The 21310-nt window shown below is 54.2% G+C and overlaps 1 protein-coding gene across 1 annotated transcript in view; it reads left to right on the forward strand.

Moving 5' to 3' along the window:
* Positions 1-21310, forward strand: part of LOC105484024 (collagen type XXIII alpha 1 chain) — a 365477-nt gene that overhangs the window by 285948 nt on the left and 58219 nt on the right. The window contains exon 3 of the mRNA XM_011745185.3: positions 7050-7094. Coding sequence (XP_011743487.2) covers positions 7050-7094 — 45 coding nt within the window. The remainder of the gene's footprint in view (positions 1-7049; positions 7095-21310) is intronic.

Genomic DNA, 21310 nt, shown 5'->3' on the forward strand with positions numbered 1-21310 from the left:
CTGATGGCCCCGCAGCCCCGGCAATCTCAGAGAGCTCCAGACTGAAGGTCTGGGAGGATTCAGGCCATCTCACCCCACTTCCTCCCAACGTTCTGGGAAGAGGATCATAGAAAGGGGCTTCCAGTGGTGCTGAGAAGGACCAGGTCTGAAGGGACACTCGACACATAGTGGGATGAGAAAAACTTGGCCATGGTCACGGTGGAAATCACACACACATGTTCAGGGGACAGACTCTGAAGTCAGGTTCCAATCCCAGTTCTGCCATTTCCCCACTGTGTGACCTTGGGGACGCCACCCTCTGTGACTCCACAGTGCCAGGCCCCTCACATGGGACACTCTGCTGTGGCTGTCTGCATGGCTGCCAGCAGCATCCCCACAGCCTCCATCAGGCCAGCCGGGCTCACAGCCTCGCTCAGGGGTAGTTTGTTTTGTTTTCTTTAATTGCGATAAAATACACATACCAGCCGGGCACGGTGGCTCACGCCTGTAATCCCAGCACTGTGGGAGGCCAAGGTGGGCGGATCACCAAGTCAGGAGTTCAAGACCAGCCTAGCCAACATGGTGAAACCCCGTGTCTACTAAAAATACAAAAAATTATCTGGTGTGGTTGCAGGCACCTGTAATCCCAGCTACTCTGGAGGCTGAGGCAGGAGATTCGCTTAAACCCGGGAGGCGGAGCTTGCAGTGAGCCGAGATCGCGCCACTGCACTCCAGCCTGGGCAACAGTGTGAGACTCTGTCTCTGAAAAAAAAAGAAAAAAAAATACACGTACCATAAAATTTCCCATCTTAACCATTCTTAAGTGTACAGTTCAGCGGCATTAAGTATGTTCACGTTGTCACGCAACCATCAGCACCACCATCCTTCTCCAGAACTCTTTTCAGGTTGCGAAACGGAGTCTCTGGACCCACCAAACACCAAGCTCCCAGCCTCGCCTCCCCTCGCCCAGCCCGCCGATGGCACCCACCATTCCACCTTCTGCCCCTGTGAATCTGACGGCTGCAGGAGCCTCCAGAAGTGGAGACATTCCGTATTTATCTTTCTGTGTCTGGCTTACTTCACGTTGCGTGGCGTCCTCCAGGCCCATCCGTGCTGCACCTTGCGCCAGGAACTCCTTCCCCTCTGGGGCTGACTCACATCCCGCTATATCGGTGCGTGTCTTGTTTGCTCATTCTTCTGTCCACCGACGCTTGTGTTGCTTCCACCTTTTGGCTATCGCGCCTGGTAGTAATTCTTGACTTCTCTGGGCCTCAGTTCTCCTGGTCTATAGGAAGAAAAGAGTAGAGAGAAACAAAAGCACTTTACAGAGGGTTGTATGGATTCCATGAACCCCCTGTCCTCAGGTGCTGGCCGAAGGGGAGGACCAGGGTCGGGGCTGAGGGTGGAGCAACCGGTCAGGAGCCCACAGGAAGCAGCCAGGCCAGTAGGGGGAGAGGGAGAGGCCTGAGCTGGCTGTCCCCAGTGCGGCTGAGGTGGGGGGCTGCAGGCTTGTGAAGGGACCTTGATAAGACAGGCGTTGCTGGAGGGGACGTCCTCGGGGAAGGAGGTTCCTGGAGGGCTGGGTGGGGGGAACCACTCAGCCAAATCCCTGTTGCTTGGGCCTCAGAGGAAGCCTGTTGGGGTTTGAGGGCCCCCTTTGGAGTTGATCAATGGCGCGAGTTCTCCATCCCAACCAGAGATGAGATTTGTATGAGTTAGAAATGGTTTCATTTTGTCTGGCCTCGAACAGCGCTGAGAAAGCCGTGGGCCTCCCTGGAGTTATCTGCTGTGCTGATGCTGCTCTCAGACTTCCAGAGTCATTGGGCAGCGAGCTGGAGGCCTCACTGGCTTGTGCTGGACCGGGCACCTTGAAATGTCATTGAGAAACCTCATGTCCAGAGAGCTCAGCCTCTGCATTCTCATCCCGAGGTTCACAGCCGGGCAGTGATTAGGGACACGGAAAAGCTCCCGGCTTCCCATGGGGCTGCCCTTGCCCTTCGCTCAGGGTGCAGCCAACGGCTCCATTGGCCTCAGCACCTCGAACTTGCCTACAGAGTTCCTGAGGTGGAATCACTGTGTCTCCAGCTTCACCCACCTGGGGACTCGTAAGAACCAGTTACGCGGTGGCTCAGGCCTCTAATCCCAACACTATGGGAGGCCGTGGCGAGATAATCACTTGAGCCCAGAAGTTTGAAGCTGTAGTGAGCTGTCATCACGCCACTACAGCCTGGGCAACAGAGTGAGAGCCCAACACACACACACACACAAAGAAAAGAACCCACTTACATTAAAGCCCTGCATTTTAATGACCCAGAGGCCTCTGCAGCTTGGGGTCCCAAAGAAGCACCCCGTTTGTACCCCGGGCTGGTGCGTCTGCTGCCAGCTCGTCTGGTTCATGATTCCACAAGGCAGGTGTAGTTACCACCACTCGCAAACGTCTGTCCTCCTGAGTCGGAAACTCTAAGGTTCAATGAGGTTGAGTCAGTTGCTCAGAAGACACAGCTTCCCCACCAGTCAGGTTCTTCCCTTCCTGCTCTGGCACACCCCTCGCCCCAGCCTCTGAAAGGAAGTTTTGCAAATGCCACTGTGGTGGCACCCACGGTGAAATACCGTCGTTCCCCAGCAGCCAGCCCCTAGCTCAGAGCTGTGTGGGTCCCATGCAGAGTGGGGGACAATGGCCTTCTCCCAGCCCAGGGTGGTCTTCAGCGCTAGACCCTCCAGCTGGGGCAAGTTTTCCAGCAGCATCCTTAGGCAAGACCCGTCCTATCCCTTGCAGCCTCAGTTCCCCTTCTCCACATGAGCAGATCAATCAAGACAGACTCCCAGTGCCTTCCTGAGCGTCTGAGTCTCAGGCAGCAGGAGGGAAGTTTCTTCTACTTGTAGAAAAGAAGAAAAACAAGAAACAAGGGAAAACTCTGGGGCCAATCACCTGGCCACAGGCATGGTTTTGCTTGTTGGAGCCAGGTCTGAGCTGCAGCCAAGCTGGCCCTGCTCTTCCAGGGGGTGGGGCAATCTCCTGCACACCAGGCCCAGATGCCCTAGGGCACAGCCAGTCCCAGCAAAGGGACCACAGCCCCAGGGGAACGGCCTCCCTCATCACCAAGGCCACCTGCCCGGTGGCTCAGCATGTGGGGCACAACTGTCCTTGCACTTGGGAGCCACAGACTATGAAGGCATCCAGGAAGCTCCAGCAACGCAGCGTTAGGCAGGTCCCTTCACCTGGCTTAGCCCCAGAGTTCTCATCTGTGCAGGGAACACTAGCCCCTTCCTCAGAGAACTGGCAGGGCAGAGGTGAGCCTGCTGGGTGGGCACGGGGGGTCCTGGAGGAAAAGGGTCGCAAGTTCATGCTGACTGGGTGAGCAGCCGGCTTGGCACCCCGTAGATGCTGAACCCAGGTCACTGCCCGTGCTCTCAGCACCTGATAGTCCAGAGACTCAGGAAAGGCTGTCCGTCCTGCCCCCACTCCTGCGGCTCCTGCAGTCCAGTCTCCAAGCCCGCCTGGCCTCTGTGTTGGTGAAAGCAGCAGCGTGGGAGCCCACGGTCAGCAGGAAGCCCAGCTCCAGCACACGCGCCCTCTCCCAGGGCCTCACCGCCTGTCTTCTCGCAATCGGGGAAAGGAAGGGTGGAAGGCACTGCCCATCTCACTGGCACATGCATGTCAGACCAGGCGGCCCTGTGTCTCTCCTAAGCCCTGGAGCTTGCTGGACTTGCCGTCTTTTCAGGAAAATCCCAGAAGCAGTGAGGAGACCTGAGGCCTCCCTGCCTGTCCCCTCCCTCCCTCCCTCCCTCTCTCTCTCCCTCCCCCCCTCCCTCCCTGTCTCTCTCCTTCCTCCCCTGAACACACATCACTTGGTCCTGTCGTGTGGTGGGAGCTGGGGACACAGAGTTGCCTGAGATGCAGAGTGCTTACTGCAGGAGCTCCTTTGTGCCAGGAGGGAGAACCGAGCACGGCAGAAAGGGCGAGTGACAGAGTAGGGGACCGAGTGCAGGGGCGGCGTTTGCCTGATGCTGAGAAGGAAGGGGTCCAGGTTGGGGACTGGGGCAGGATGATGCCCAGGGGGGTCTCTGGCTTGGCTGCTTGGGTGCTGCTGGGACCTGCACTTAAGTAACAAGGGAGGCGGGGGGCGCGTGGGAAGTCAGGAGGTGAGTTTGGATTTGGAAGTGGTGCCTCCCCGTGGAGTTGGACATTCAGGTCCAGAGCTCAGAATGAAGGGTAGACCGCTTGTTCACCTGCAGGTTGGCCACATGGTGCCCCCAGCACTGTGCCTGGTTAGGATCAGCCCTCAGGAGTGTGCACGACCAGCTTCATTCTCTCCCTGCAGGAGGACCGTTTCAGTCAGGGTCACATCCAGTCTGCCTGGCCAGCGGCTCATAGGCCCGGCATGCCCAGCAACGCCCCAGTCCTGGCCAGCTCCAGGCCTGCAGGGAGCACCGCCCAGTCACACTGGGAGGCAGGCCCCCTACCCTGCCTGGGCAGCTGCCCACCCTGCCAGCATCCCTCCCCATCGGGCTCTGCCTAACTGTGCCACCCAGGAGAGCCACCAGACAAATCCATTAGTTCAGTCACCCCGACGCAGGCAAATGTCCTCATCTGGCTTCAGTTACCCAGACAGAGAACTTCCTGGTCGTACCAGTGGTGCCCATCAGGAAAGCACAGTGCTGCTTTGCCTTGGATCTAGCAGAGTCTGGCTTCTTCTCCCACTCATGGCCCCTTTCCTGCTGTGCCCCACATTCTGCCTGTGGCCCGGGGCCCGCAGCTTCGCTGAGCTGAGCACAACCTGAGGCCTGGCAAGAGCCCCGAAGCTTTGTGGGTGGCCACTGGGCCTTCTTCCTCCTACAGCCAGAGGAACACGGTGCTGCGTGTGCTGGGGGGTTCCCATTCCCACACATCGCTCTCATTGAAAACAGGCCCAGAGAGGAGGAAAGGCCCCCCGAGGGTGCTGACCTACCCCCCAAACCTGGGGCTTAGTTAATACCCAGGGCCTGTCATCCGGTGTGACTGGCTCCGGAAGTTCCCAGGCACCATCAGCCCCGCACAGGCCACTCACTGGGGAGGAGATCAAGGCAGGTGTTTCGGCCACAATGGGTCTGAGATGCTGGTGGGACAAGCACGTGGAGATAGGAAGGTAATTGCGTCCAGTGTGGGTGTCGCAGGCCTCGGCCGAGAGCGTGGGCCTGGAGATGCCTCCTAAGCTATAAACCCACACAGTATAAGGAGCTGTTGTCTGTTCTGGGGGTCCCGGAATCCTGGCCTTGCCAGCTCCACACAGCCCCTGGCAATTCCAGCATAAACCCCAAATTCAGGGTCTGTGTCCAGGATGGGAGAAACCAAGGGCTACGTCCCTGGCATGCGTTTTTGCCCTCAAAACACAGGGAAGCAAGAAGTAACATGTTTTTCATTTTTAAATTTTGTTTAACCATCCTCACCTCAAGTCTCCAGTCCATGAAGCTGGTAAGAAATTCAGTCTCGCCTGACCCCTGGGCCTGCAAAGCTTTGGCGTGTAGCGTAGCACGGAGGGCCCCTCTCCACCTGAAGGGATGTCTCCTCTCTGTTTCTCAGAAACTGGCCCTCCCTCCTCCCCTTCCCTTAACAAAAGTCAGGAAACACCTCCCACAAGACACACAGACACACACCTGCATACACAGACACTCACACTCACATGCACACAGACACACACCTGCATACACAGACACACACACAGAAACAGAGACACACACAGACACATGCACAGACACACACAGAAACACAGACACACACACAGACACTCCCATGCACACAGACACAGACCTGCATACACAGACACACACACTCACATGCACACAGACACAAACCTGCATACACAGACACACACAGACACAAACCTACATACACAGACACACACAGACACAACCCTACATACACAGACACATACACAGAAACACAGAGACACACACTCCCATGCACACAGACACTCATAGAGACACACACAGACACACATGCACAGACACACACACTTATTTTTCCATCCTGCCACAGGCGCGATCGGGGCCAGTCTCCTGCATGTCCTTCATGGTTGTTCTGGAAACTCGAGGGGGTTTGACGTTGGCTTTTGCAGGAAAGGGCAATGCCTTGTCATAGGGTCACAGCCTGTCCCACTGTTGCCTCCAGGCCCAGCCCAGAGCCTGGCATGCAGTGGCTGAGCAAGACGTATCAAATGCCATTTACACATTGCAATCTTGTACCTGCACCCAACTTTGCTGAAACAGGGGCGAGAAGGGGCGCCGGGAAGGATGGCAGTGAGCGCCACAGAGGTGAGGGGAGGGAGAGGGAGGCCTCAGACCTCTGCTGCCACGGCCAGAGCCAAAGCACCTCCTTCAGCGTTGAGGTCACTCTGGTCTCGGGGCCTGACGTGGGCAAAGGGCTAGAGGCGGAGGTCGCGGGGTCTGCACCGTAAATTCAGAAGGGCTTACGGTGTGCGGATGGAGGACGGATGTGGACGGGAAGCCCCAAAGGCAACTGAGCAGCTCCCTGGCTCTGGGGAAGGAGGAGCTGGAGGCCCCAGCGAGTGGCGAGGACTGCGGGCGGATCGCGTAGCGCCTGTCGTGACTGAATTTCAGCGCTGCGCAGCCGTGACGGCCTCTTCGTTGTGTTGGCTTTGTTGTTTTACTTTAGTGAATGTTCAGAAGCATTTCTCGGGGCTTTCCTAAGATAACCTGCCCTTACTTTCCTCCTAAGTCTGAAGTTTCTCAGCTGCAAACGCGTCTGCCTCAGGAGCATCCCGTGGGAATCTTTGTGATTGAGGGAGGGCTTAGGAATGACCAAGTGAACCAATGATTAAATAACAGAATGGGTGCGTGGGGCATGAGGGATGCGGCCAGCTCGGGAGGGGGGTTGGCGGAACAGGTGAGGTAGTGGCAGAAGGAAGGGATTTCTCCCCACGCATCTCCCCTCCGCAGCCAGCAGACCCCCTCGGGCAGGCCACTCGCAGAAAGCTGTTGCGAGCAGACCAGTGGATGGGCGGGGCATGCCCCACGCAGCCAAGTCCCCTGGCTTCCCTTCTCAGTGAATGCATTCTTGTTTTCCTGTCTAGGGCCCCCTGGACGGCGCGGCAAGCCTGGGAGAAGAGGCGACCCTGGTGAGTCCCAGCTTTTCTCAGCACCTGAGTGGAGGCTTGGAAGCCACCATGGCCCCAGGCTCTGGCTGCACGGCCTGCCCACCTGCTTCCCCACCCTGATTCATGCCTTGGCCCTGAGCAGGTGCTCCTCCCCCTTCCAAGTCCAGCCGCTGTTTCCTGAGGCCACAGCACCCACTACTGCCTTTCCCGGGCTTCTTGGCATTCACAGTTCCAGGACTGTCCCCTCTCCCCCAGACATCCCCTGAATCTCATTGTTGGCCTTGAGCACTTCGGCCCCTAGTCTCGCACTCCAGAGCAGCCCCCCTCTCTGAGGCAGAAGGTGATGACTCCGCCAGCCACGACCTCCCCCATGGGTCCTTCAGCACAACCCGGTTCTTCTGTGGGTTTCATCCCTCCCCAGATGTGGCCTGTCCTTCCTTGGCGGAGCCGCCAGGAGAAGACTCCCCCACCTCCCTTCCCTGCAGTCTGCAGAGGCACCTGTGTTCGCCACCCTTCCTTCCTGCTGCCTCTGCTTCACCCAGAACACCCCCTGCCTGTCCCCATCACCCAGAACTCCCCTGCCCGTCCCTATCACCCAGAACCTCCCCGCTGCTCATCCCCATCACCCAGAACCTCCCCCTGCTCATCCCCATCACCCAGAACCCCCCCCGCCCGTCCCCATCACCCAGAACCCCCCCCGCCCCGTCCCCATCACCCAGAACCCCCCTGCCCGTCCCCATCACCCAGAACCCCCCCCGCCCCGTCCCCATCACCCAGAACCCCCCTGCCCGTCCCCATCACCCAGAACCCCCCTGCCCGTCCCCATCACCCAGAACCCCCCCGCCCGTCCCCATCACCCAGAACCCCCCCGTCCCGTCCCCATCACCCAGAACCCCCCCGCCCGTCCCCATCACCCAGAACCCCCCCGCCCGTCCCCATCACCCAGAACCCCCCCACCCTGTCCCCATCACCCAGAACCCCCCCGCCCGTCCCCATCACCCAGAACCCCCCCGTCCCCATCACCCAGAACCCCCCCGCCCGTCCCCATCACCCAGAACCCCCCCACCCTGTCCCCATCACCCAGAACCCCCCCGCCCGTCCCCATCACCCAGAACCCCCCCGCCCGTCCCCATCACCCAGAACCCCCCCGCCCGTCCCCATCACCCAGAACCCCCCCGCCCGTCCCCATCACCCAGAACTCCCCCCGCCCCATCCCCATCACCCAGAACCCCCCCCGCCCGTCCCCATCACCCAGAACCCCCCCCGCCCGTCCCCATCACCCAGAACCCCCCTGCCCGTCCCCATCACCCAGAACCCCCCCGCCCCGTCCCCATCACCCAGAACCCCCCCGTCCCCATCACCCAGAACCCCCCTGCCCGTCCCCATCACCCAGAACCCCCCTGCCCGTCCCCATCACCCAGAACCCCCCCGCCCCGTCCCCATCACCCAGAACCCCCCTGTCCCCATCACCCAGAACCCCCCCGCCCCGTCCCCATCACCCAGAACCCCCCTGTCCCCATCACCCAGAACCCCCCTGCCCGTCCCCATCACCCAGAACCCCCCCGTCCCGTCCCCATCACCCAGAACCCCCCCGTCCCGTCCCCATCACCCAGAACCCCCCCGCCCGTCCCCATCACCCAGAACCCCCCCGTCCCCATCACCCAGAACCCCCCCGCCCCGTCCCCATCACCCAGAACCCCCCCGTCCCCATCACCCAGAACCCCCTGCCCGTCCCCATCACCCAGAACCCCCCCCGCTCATCCCCATCACCCAGAACCCCCCCACCCTGTCCCCATCACCCAGAACCCCCCCGCCCGTCCCCATCACCCAGAACCCCCCCACCCTGTCCCCATCACCCAGAACCCCCCCGCCCGTCCCCATCACCCAGAACCCCCCCGCCCGTCCCCATCACCCAGAACTCCCCCCGCCCCATCCCCATCACCCAGAACCCCCCCGCCCCGTCCCCATCACCCAGAACCCCCCTGTCCCCATCACCCAGAACCCCCCTGTCCCCATCACCCAGAACCCCCCTGCCCGTCCCCATCACCCAGAACCCCCCCGTCCCGTCCCCATCACCCAGAACCCCCCCGCCCCGTCCCCATCACCCAGAACCCCCCCGTCCCGTCCCCATCACCCAGAACCCCCCCCGCCCCGTCCCCATCACCCAGAACCCCCCCGCCCGTCCCCATCACCCAGAACCCCCCCGTCCCGTCCCCATCACCCAGAACCCCCCCGCCCGTCCCCATCACCCAGAACCCCCCTGCCCGTCCCCATCACCCAGAACCCCCCCGCCCGTCCCCATCACCCAGAACCCCCCCGTCCCGTCCCCATCACCCAGAACCCCCCCGCCCGTCCCCATCACCCAGAACCCCCCCGCCCGTCCCCATCACCCAGAACCCCCCCGCCCGTCCCCATCACCCAGAACCCCCCCGCCCCGTCCCCATCACCCAGAACCCCCCCGTCCCCATCACCCAGAACCCCCCCGCCCGTCCCCATCACCCAGAACTCCCCCCGCCCGTCCCCATCACCCAGAACCCCCCCGTCCCCATCACCGAGAACCCCCCCGCCCCGTCCCCATCACCCAGAACCCCCCCCGCCCGTCCCCATTACCCAGAACCCCCCTGCCCAGTCCCCAGCAGTTTGCCCCCTTCACACAGGGACTCGTCCCTAAGCCCCTCTGACATCATCTTCGCTACAGTCATGCTCAGCTCTGATGGCCACCTCTGATGGCCACTCCGGAGGCTTTGCTGTCTTTCTCTTTCTTGACCCCCACCCTTGGCCACTCCCCCATGCCGGGCAGTCCCGGGTGTCTCGGCTACGCTTCCCACCTCATCTGTGACCTTGGCTCCTTTGCCATTCTCACAGGACCCACCTGCCCTGTGAATGAATCTTCCCTGGCCCTCTCCTCTCCTCTCTCCCACAGTCTCCCACTCCTGTGATGCTGACCATGTCCTCTCCCTGCCTCCAGCCACATCCTCCCCACTGGGTCCCCGAGGTTGGACATTGCCCTGCTAAAGCCAACATCTCCCCCAGCTTTCTTCCCTGGGCTTCCCCATCGCAGGGAGGTGGCATCTAGCCACATGCTTCCCTGTGTAGACACCTGGCTCCATCCTCGATCCCTTCCCTGCCCACGCCAAGTCCTCGTGAGCCTTCTCCGCCATGGCTTGGATCCGTGTCCTCTTCTCTGTTCTCACCGCCGTGGCCTCCTGCAGCTCTCATCGCCCCCAACGCCATGCCCCCACCTCCAGCCTCACCGTGGATGGCCAGGGCCCTCCAGCTTCTGAGCCTTCACTCTTGCGTCTTCCTGCACCCAGAACATCTCCTCTACCTGGACTCCCACCCCAAGATCATTACCCTTTGTCCTTTAAGCCCAGCTCAAGCATCTCCTCCAAAAACACCTCTAACCGTTTTGTCCAAGAGGTGTTGCCCAGCACTTAGCAGAGGCAGCCCCCAGGCATGTAAATGCAGGGAACAGCGAATGAATGAATGACCCGCCCCTAAGCAACGTCACAAGGTGGCCGTGGGGACGAAGCCAGGCCAGCTCACCACCAGGAGGACCCCAGGCTAACTGGACCCAAGAGGAGGCAGTGGCAGGTTTTCTCCAGGCCTCAGACTCTTCTCCCTGGAGCTGGGCACAGGCTTTCTGCCTCCTCGTTCCACCGGGTTTGCAGGGTCGAGTTCCTTACACAGGGGCCCTCCAGATACACTCCTTAGCACTCACTGGCAGGAAGCACCCTTCGTGTCTCTTTCTGCCTTGACTTCTGGAAGCCGAAGCCTGTTTTGCGTTCAGTAGCTGGAGCTTCCTTTAGCTTCTGTGTGTAATCACCCCAGACCCTGCCAAATACACACTTTATTACTCCGTTCTTATTTTCACCCTTGTAAAAGGTTTTATTGCCTTTTATTATAAGTTCCTGACGTGATTTTTGGAAGGAGATGAGGAACACAGAGTCACTTTTTTAGGGCAAAGTATGATATCATTCAGCTTGCTTCAAACTCCGTTTAACTTATGACTCGACTTTAAAACAACCTCAAAGTCAAGGAAAGACAGACCCAGTGGGTCCCTGGCCCTGTGCTGGGCTCTTTCAAGTCCTTTATCTCGTGCGATCCTCAGAGCACTGCAGGATAAGAATATGTTATTATACCCACTTGCTGATGAGGAAATCGAGGCTCCAAGGGGTACAGTACCTTGCCAGAGGCCAGCCCCTCATTGTTTTTCCTGTGCGGTGTCCTGATCGTCTGCCTGTCCAAAAACAGTGAGCTGCACAGAACAGATGTGCCTCTCTGACTGGCCTTGGCTGGGCCTTGAGTTTATTTCTAGATAGTTACACACACATGCACATCCTGGCTTTCTTGCCTTCCCTTGTATAAAGAGGCCTTTTTCCTGTGTCCCTTGGGAGAAAAGCTTTTTTTTTTTTTTTTTTTTTTTTTTTGGAGACAGAGTCACTTGGTCACTCAGGCTGGAGTGCAGTGGCACAATCTCAGCTCACAGCAGCCTCTGCTTCCCAGATCCAAGTGATTCTCGTGCCTCAGCCACCTGAGTAGCTGGATTACAGGCATGTGTCACCATGCCCGGCTAATTTTTGTATTTTTAGTAGAGATGGCGGGATTTCACCATGTTGGCCAGGCGGGTCTCGAACTCCTGGCCTCAGGTGATCCGCCCGCCTTGACCTTCCAAAGTGCCGGGATTGTAGGCATGAGCCACCGCACCAGCAGAGAAAGGCTGTTTTTGCCAGGTAGGGCAGTGCCTGGCTGGGATGCCTTCCTGAGGCTGCCGCAGACCTGCAGATAGGGTGACTCTGCCTTCAGGGCAGGGGCCTCCCTAGCTCCGAGTAGGAGCTCCACAGTCCTGCAGTGTTTCTATGTCTCTATCTGAAATGGAATGGATTTCCCACCTTCCCCTGGCTGGCTTCTTAGCTGGAGAATCCCAGAACTGCGCCTGCACTCTGGGGTCCCCTTTCTTTCTAAGGGCCTTGGGCAGGATCCTCTCTCCTCCCAGACCCTCCTATCCTCAAGAGTGTCCGTCACTCTCCCCTGCTCCCACAGCACTAGATACCTCCCTCCATCTCAGCGCTTCCCACACCTGGGGCGGTGGCCTGGTCTGCGGAGTTGTCCTGCTTCTCCACCAAAGCATGGGCTCCTCAGGGCAGGGCCTGGGCTAGGCCCCCACTCAGGAGATGGTCCATAAATGCTTATTGATGGGAAGGAGGAGAGAAGGAGAGAGAAAGAGGGCCTTGCGGACAAAAGAGGAACAGTTAGGAGACTGCTTGGCCAGTGCCTACACAAACCTACAGAGACAAACGGAGGCACTGCCAGCTCTCCACAGCTGCTAGCCTTGCATCGGCGCTTTCCATGCTAGGGTCTTTTACTTGCCCTGTCCCCAAGAAACTCTTTCTAAAAAGCCAGTGGAAGAAGCACTTCTGGAATGGTGGAGCGAGGAACTCTGAAGATCTCCTCCATAAAGGAGCAAAAACAATGGAGAAGACTGACCTTTTCAGAACTCTGGAAACGAACAAAAGTTTTGCAGCAGCCCAAGAAATGTTTATTCAGGAAATATCTGAATCTTGCTATTAATAAGAACAGTGAGATTTGTAGCATTTTAATGTTCTCTCTCAAGCTCCATGGTAGCCTTCCAAAACAGCTTTAAAAACCGTGCATGGTGCACCCCTGTAATCCCAGCACTTTGGGAGGCCAAGGCAGGTGGATTGCTTGAGGCCAGGAGTTTGAGACCAGCCTGGCCAACATGATGAAACCCCATCCCTACTAAAAATACAAAAATTAGCCAGGCATGGTGGTACATACCTGTAGTCCCAGCTACTCAGAGGCTGAGGCACAAGAATCGCTTGAACCCAGGAGGCAGAGGTTGCAGTGAGCTGAGGTTGTGCCACTGCACTCCAGCCTGGGCAACAGAGCTAGACTCTGTCTCAAAAAACAAACAAGCAAAAAAAAAAAAAAAAAACACACACACGCACAACCAAGCAATGTCACAACCACGTACTTGTTTGTGAAAACTAGCAACCACTGGAGGAAGCAGAACAGGTTGGAAGCTTGCAAATGCCCATCCCCAGAGAGCTGTCACTATTTGACTTGTCAGGCAGCTCCGTGGAAAAGTACCATGCTCAAGGCTTGTCTCTAGGTGGCCTATGCACAGTGCGCTCAGAAGGAAGAGCCCTGTCCCCAGGGTGCTTAACAAAAATAATCAGCAGCAGTTGTTGACCATTGAAGCTGCTCGAGGTGATAACACCAGTGGATGACTTGAAAACTTAAAATAGGCCAGGCGCAGTGGCTCACGCCTGTAATCCCAGCACTTTGGGAGGCCGAGACGGGCGGATCACGACGTCAGGAGATCGAGACCATCCTGGCTAACACGGTGAAACCGCATCTCTACTAAAAATACAAAAAATTAGCCGGGCGTGGTGGCGGCACCTGTAGTCCCAGCTACTCGGAGGCTGAGGCAGGAGGATTGCTTGAGCCCAGGAGGTGGAGCTTGCAGTGAGCCAAGATCATGCCACTGCACTCCAGCCTGGGCGACAGAGCGAGACTCCGTCTCAAAAAAAAAAAAAAAAAAAAAAAAGAAAAGAAAACTTAAAATAAAAATATAGGGAATGAGATGTTCAGAGGAGCTTTGAAAAGCTCCAGCTTATTCTTGGGTATGTGGAAGGCACATGCATGTGCAGGGCTCTGTACATGTCCATTAAAAACCTGTCTTAGAGCCCCACTCTCACAAAGTACCATAACTGAAATGAAAATTCAGTAGAGGGCTTCAACAGTAGATTTGGGCCAACAGAAGAAAGAATCAGAACTTGCACATAGGTCAGTTGATATCATCCAGCCTAAGGAACAGAAGGAAAAAAGAATGAAGGAAAATGAACAGAGCCTCAAAGACACTATCAAGTGTCCCAACATACACATAATGGTAGTCCCAGAAGGAGAGAAGAGAGAGAAAGAAACAAAGGAATATTTGAAAAAAATGGCCAAATCTTCTTAATTTTAAAGAAAACCATGAATCTACGCATCTAAGCTCAACAAACTCCAAGGATGATAAACTCAAAGAGATACATACCTAAGCGCATCATAGTTGCACTGCTAAAAGCCAAAAAAAAAAAAAAAAGAGTGAATCTTGGCCAGGCATGGTGGCTCACACCTGTAATCCCAGCACTTTGGGAGGCCAAGACAGGAGGATCACATGAGGTTAGGAGTTCAAGACCAGCCTGGCCAACGTGGTGAAATCCCATCTCTACTAAAAAAAAAAGAAAAAAAATATATAAAAGTTAGCCAGGCATGGTGGCACGTGCCTGTAGTCCCAGCTACTCAGGAGGCTGAGGCACGAGAATCTCTTGAACCTGGGAGGCGGAGGTCACAGTTACCCAAGATCATGCCACTGCACTCCAGCCTGGACAACACAGTGAGACTCTGTCTCAAAAAAAAAAAAATATTGAAAGCATCATCAGAGAAATAGCATATCACTGTACAAAAAAAAAAAAAAGAAAGAAAAAAAAATAGCATATCACAGAAAAGGGATGCTCAATAATACTAATAGCTGGTGTCTCATCAGAAACCATGAAAGCCAAAAGGCGGCAGTAGGATGACATTTTCAATAAGTGACAAAAGGAAAAAAAACTATCAACAAAGAAATCTATACCTGGCAAAACTATCTTTGAAAATTGAGGCCAGGCGCAGTGGTTCACGCCTGTAATCCCAGCACTTTGGGAGTCCGAGGCGGGTGGATCACGAGGTCAGGAGTTCAAGACCAGCCTGGCCAAGATGGTGAAACCCCATCTCTACTAAAAAAAAAAAAAAGAAAAAATACAAAAAATTAGCCAGGCATGGTGGCACGCACGCGCCTGTAATCCCAGCTACTGTGGAGTCTGAGGCAGAGAATTGCTTAAACCTGGAGGGGCGGAGGTTGCAGTGAGCCGAGATCATGCCGCTGCATTCCAGCCTGGGCGACAGAGCAAGACTCTGTCTCAGAAAAGAAAAGAAAATTGAAGGAGAGTAGCCAGGTGCGGTGGCTCATGCCTGCAATCCCAGCACTTTGGGAGACCGAGGCGGGCGGATCACCTGAGGTCAGGAGTTCTAGACCAACCTGGTCAACATAGTGAAGCCCCCTCTCTACTAATAATACAAAAATTAGCTTGGTGTGGTAGTGCGTGCCTGTAATCTCAGCTACTCGAGAGGCTGAGGCAGGAGAATCGCTTGAACCCAGGAGGCAGAGGTTGCAGTAAACTGAGATCGTGCCACTGCACTCCAGCCTGGGCGACAAAGCCAGTCTTGGTCTCAAATAAAAATAAACTAGAAAAATAAGAGCAAACTTAACCCAAAGCAAGCAAAAGAAAGAAAATCATAAAATCAGGGTGAAAAGAAATGAAATGGAAAATAGAAAAACAGTAGAGAAAATCAGCATAACCAGAAGTTGATTCTTTGAGAAGATCAACAAAACTGACAAACCTTTAACTAGACTGACTAAGAAAAACAGTGGAGTCTCAAATTACCAAGATCAGGGCTGAAAGAAGGTACATAACTAGCAACCTTAAAAAAATGAAAAGGATTAAAAGGAAACACTTCTAACGATTGTATGCCTACAAATTAGATAACATAGGCGAAATGGACACATTCCTGGAAAGACACAACTGCCAAAACTGACTCAAGAAGAAGTCAAAAATCTGAATAGACCTGTAACAAAGAGAAAGATTCAATCAGTGATCAAAAAACGTTTACAAAGAAAAGCCCAGAATCAGATGGCTTCACTGATGAATTCTAACAAACACTTGAAGAATTAATAACAATCTTTCGCAAACCCTTTAAAAAATAGAAAGGGAGAGAACACTTCTCAACTCATTCTGAAGCAGGATTAACTCTGATACCAAAACTAGACAAAGACATCACAAAAAAAGAAACTATAGACCAATGTCTTTTATGAACACAGACATAAAAATCCTCAACAATACAAGCAAAGGAATCCAGCAAAAGGGTTATAAACCGAGTGGGATTTGACACAAAAATGCAATGTTGGTTTAACATCCAAAATCAATCAGTGCAGTACATCATATTATTGAATAAGAGATAAAAACCACATGATCGTCTCAGTAACTGCGGATAAAGCATTTGATGAAATCCACAACTTGTCATTATTTTAAAAAACCGACTCAGGCTAGGCACAATGGCTCACTTTGTAATCCCAGCACTTTGGGAGGCCAAGGCGGGCAAATCACTTGAGGTCAAGAGTTCGAGACCAGCCTGGCCAACGTGGTGAAACCCCATCTGTACTAAAAATACAAAAATTAGCTGGGTGTGATGGTACATGCCTGTAGTCACAGCTACTCGGGAGGACAAAGCAGGAGAATCGCTTGAACCTGGGAGGCAAAGGTTGCGGTGAACTAAGATGGCGCCTTTGTACTCCAGCCTGGGTGACAGAGCGAGACTCCATCATTAAATAAATAAATATCTACTCAACAAATCAAGAATTTAAAAACAAACTTCCTCAACTTGATAAAGGGCATCTATGAAAAGCCCACAGCTAACTAATAGCATACTTAATGGTGAAAGACTGAACAATTTACCCCTGATATCAGGAACATGACAAGGATGTTCACTCCTCTGCTACTACTATTTAACTTTGTGTTGAAGGTTTTAGCAAGGACAATTAAGCAAAAAGGAGACATTAAAGACATTCATAAGGGAAAAGAAGTAAAATGATCTCTATTTGCAGATGACGTGATCTCACGCATAGAACATTCTAAAGAATCCACATCTGGCACATGTACCCCTGGACTTAAAAGTTAAAGAAAAAATAAATGTTCCCAACCTCGAGTGAAAAAAGATATTCTTTCATATTTTTTCTGAATGTTTACTTTTTACATTTGAATCCTTAATCTATATGGAATTGATTTTTTATATTCGGTTTGAGATACATGTATAATTTCATTTTTCCCCAGTTTAATTTTGGTGAAGTCCAATCTATCAGTTTTTTCTTTTGTACTTTGTGCTTTTGGTGTTATATCTAAGAATCAATTACCTAACTCAAGACCGTGAAGATTTATTCCTATGTTTTATTGTAAGAATTTTATAGTCAAATCAATAGGCTAACTTCCCATCTTAACAACTAGAAAATGAGGCCAGGCATGGTGGCTCACACCTGTAATCCTAGCACTTTGGAAGGCCAAGGCAGGTGAATCACTTGAGGTCAGGAGTTCGAGACTAGCCTGGCCCACTCTGCTCCTTTGGGGAAAAGTCCCTAAAGGTTGTTGTCTTTATTCTGGGAATGGGTTCAGGCTTTTGAGAGCTGGGAACCAGGGTGCGGCATCTTACCTGAGCTGGCTGAATGGGAGAGGAAGAGAGGCTCAATCAGGACCAGGGAGAGCAGGTCACAGGCAGAGGGGAGGTTAGGAGTCCAGGGGCAACAGAGAGGAGCAGGTGTGGGACTGTGAGCAGGGACAGTGACCCTGGCAGCCTCAGGCCACTGAAGCCAGCCCTCACCTCCTGGTGTGTAGGCCTGGCCCCTGCCAGGCTGTGGGAAATACTCCTCTTGGTTTGCGTTTCAGGAAGGCTGGACATGCCCTTTGGGAAACACTGGAGACATGATTGTTCCCAGAGGGGCTGAGAGCTGAAGGTGGGCGTCGGGGGCTCCCAAGACCACCACGCACCTCTGCTTACCTGGTAACACAGCAAGCAGCTTGCCCACCTGCTCCTAACCCCAGGGGGTGAGTGGGCAAGTTTCCCAGTTTGAGGAATTCTCTTGGGCCACATCCATTCAGCCCAAGAGGCCCCAGAGTCATCAAACCCTCTACTTCATCAGGTGCATTCACCTATTTCCCAGGTCATCTGGCTCTTACTGAATGGCTGCCACATTCCTGACAGCAAAGTCAGTGGAACCATCCTATGCTTGGAACATGCGTTTGAAGGCCGTGCACGGAAGGGCTGGGCCTCGGGGCGCCACCTGTGGTCAGCTGGAAGCCCTGCAGCCAGCTCACTTTCTAAGCAGGATCCCCTGGCTGGCCTGGACCAGCCCCTCTGTCTCATCCATCGCTCTTGGATGCCCAGCTTGCTTCAGGCCGTACAGTCCATCTCCAGAGGCTGTGGCAGCCACAGCACAGACCTAGTACATGAGGTCAAGTGCAGAAGGCTCCGAAAATGCGATGGCGTCCAGGCGTTCTTGCCCTCATCCATTCAGCAGGTGCTGGCTAAGTGTTTGTGCCTGCCCAGCTCCCATCTGGGCAGCAAGGAGACAGCAGGAACTGGGCAGATGTGGTCCCTCTCAGGGAAGTGCCTTGCCGGAGACTGACAGAAACAGTCCCCGCCCCACAAGTAAATCATCACTACCGATTGCAACAAACGCATGGAAGGAAGTAGCCAGGGAAAGATGACAGAAACCAGTGCGGGGAGGGTGGGAGGCATCTTTGTCTTTGACATCTCTGTTTTTTGTTTTTGAGATGGAGTCTCACTCTGTTGCCCAGACTGGAATGCAGTGGCCTGATCTTGGCTCACTGCAACATCTGCCTCCCAGGTTCAAGTGATTCTCCTGCCTCAGCCTCCTGAGTAGCTGGGATTACAGGTGCCCACCAACACACCCAGCTAATATTTGTAGTTTTAGTATAGATGGGTTTTCACCATGTTGGCCAGGCTGGTCTCAAACTCCTGACCTCAGGTGATCCACCCTCCTCGGCCTCCCAAAGTGCTGGGATTACAGACACGAGCCACTGCGCCCGACCTTGTCTTTGACATCTTTGGATGTCACCGTTGTAGAAGGTTTGTCCGATCAGCCGGGCGCGGTGGCTCAAGCCTGTAATCCCAGCACTTTGGGAGGCCGAGACGGGCGGATCACGAGGTCAGGAGATCGAAACCATCCTGGCTAACACGGTGAAACCCCGTCTCTATTAAGAAATACAAAAAACTAGCCGGGCGAGGTGGCGGGCGCCTGTAGTCCCAGCTACTCGGGAGGCTGAGGCCGGAGAATGGCGTGAACCCGGGAGGCGGAGCTTGCAGTGAGCTGAGATCCAGCCACTGCACTCCAGCCTGGGCGACAGAGCGAGACTCCGTCTCAAAAAAAAAAAAAAAAAAGAAATTAAAGAAGGTTTGTCCGAGGGAGTGGCAATGGAGCCATGCCATGCCGGCTGCAGGAACATAGCCGCTGTGAATGTCTAAGGCTGAAGGGAGCTGGCAGCTTGGGGAACTGAGAGGGAAGGGTGGAGCAGAGCACTGTGCCCAAGGGCACTGGAGACTGGCAAGGACTGGGCCATGCAGGAAGGCTGGGCCAGGAGTTTTCGTTTCATGTGCCGCGGGAAGCCCTGGAAAGGGGTTGGGCATTTTTTAAATGCCCCTCTGGCTGGTGGGGTTGGGTACCCAGGAGAAGGAGTCAGGTTAGGAGGCTGTGATGATGGTGCTGGCATGAAGCAATGGTAGCCTGGTGACATGGTGCCAGTAGGGCCCAAGAGAAGTGGTGGGCAGTGTGTTTTAAAGTCCTGTAGATGAGCTTGATGTGGCCTGTCCCACTAGCAAGGAGATCAGTCTCCGGAATGCCACCATTCCCACTCTGCCACCCCCTCTGGAGACCATGGATGGTGCCATGGGTTTAGGGTCCTGCGGGACTGCCTCTGGCTGGACTACCGCCTCACCAGCTGGGTGACTCAGACACACCACACACCCTCCCGGGGACCTCAGGGGAAGCTCAGTACACGTTAGAGCTCTTTCTGCCAGAACAGTTTCTCTCTGTTCTGACCTGGGGAAGGTCAGAAGAGGACGTGACCCTGGGCATGGCAGCCTTTCTGGGCCTCAGTTTCCTCATCTGTAAAATGCACCTAGTGAGGTTGAAGCAGGGGTTACATGATGGTCTGGGGAACGCATTCATGGAGCCACCAGTGCATGATGAGTGCTCAGCGAGGGGGCGATGGTTACTCTTACAGCCCCTCGTTCGTCTCGTCTGGGCTGCACCTCACGCCAGTCCCCAGGGCTCTGCTCTCAGGACCTCAGGCTCTCGGAATAATAATCCCAGCCTGAGCTTCCCTGGAGGCAGCTTGGACATGAGTGTGAGGAAAGGCAGCAAAAGCTGGGAGGAGCAGACAAAGACACAGCGCTTTCTCCTGCCACTGTCAAGTTCAAGTGTGTTGACGCTTTTGACTCCGTGAGCCATACACAAATATCCAGTGGTGTGAAAGAGCCCAGGGTGAGAGGTCAGTCTCTCTGCCACTCCTGCCCTCTGGCCATTCAGCCCCCCTACTCAGAAGCAACCCTGATGACCACTTCCTTGCACCCACACCTAGAGATGTCCTGTTTATACAAACAAAGGTCTACAGATCATTTTTACTACATGCCATTCTATACCCTTTTAAAATGCAGCAATACACCCTGGAGATCATTCCATCTCAGAACTTACAGAACATTACCTTTTTCACGGCTGCATAGTATTCCATTTGCAGCTGTACCAACTTCTATTTAATCAGTTCCATCTGTGCCATTTCTAATACTTTTACTATCTCGACACTTCTGTGATGAGGACTGTTTTTATACCCCTCTCCTTTTACATACGTGATAACATAGCTGCAGAATACATTTCTAGGAGAATAATTGCTGTGGCAATCGGCACATACAGTTTAAATCTTATTAAGTATTGCCAGATCACTCCCTAGAGAGAAGGCTCCAGTTTATCCTCTCACCAGTGTGTAAGGTGACTGTCCTCATTGCCCTTCACACAGTAGGTCATGAGACTTTTTTCATTGTTTTAATCTGATATGATCATAATTCTAACCTTCGCTTCTTTTATTATGAAGATTAGCACTTGTAGCTACAAAAGTTAATCCTCGTTCATAATCCAGATATTTCAAGGCTGTTTGTATTTTCTGTTCTGTGACTTCTTCATTCATATCTTTGGGTATATTGTTTCTACTGAGTTGCTGGTTTTGAGAGATGTCTTGTAGGAATGTTTTTATGTCAAGGTATCTAGCCTTTGTGACCTGAGTTAGATATATGTCTCCTAGGTTGGCTTTGTTTTTGAGCCAGAGTCTCACGCTGTCACTGAGGCCAGGGTGCAGTGATGTGATCTCAGCTCACTGCAACCTCTGCCTCCCAGGTTCAAGCAATTGCCCTGCCTCAGCCTCCCGAGTAACTGGGATCACAAGCACACGCCAGCACAGCCGGCTAATTGGTTTTTTGTTTTTTTGTTTGGTTTGGTTTGGGTTTTTTTGCATTTTTAATAAAGACAGGGTTTCACCATGTTGTCCAGCCTGATCTTGAACTCCTGACCTCAA

This window comes from Macaca nemestrina, chromosome 6 (assembly GCF_043159975.1).
Source record: "Macaca nemestrina isolate mMacNem1 chromosome 6, mMacNem.hap1, whole genome shotgun sequence".
Taxonomy (NCBI): Eukaryota; Metazoa; Chordata; class Mammalia; order Primates; family Cercopithecidae; genus Macaca; species Macaca nemestrina.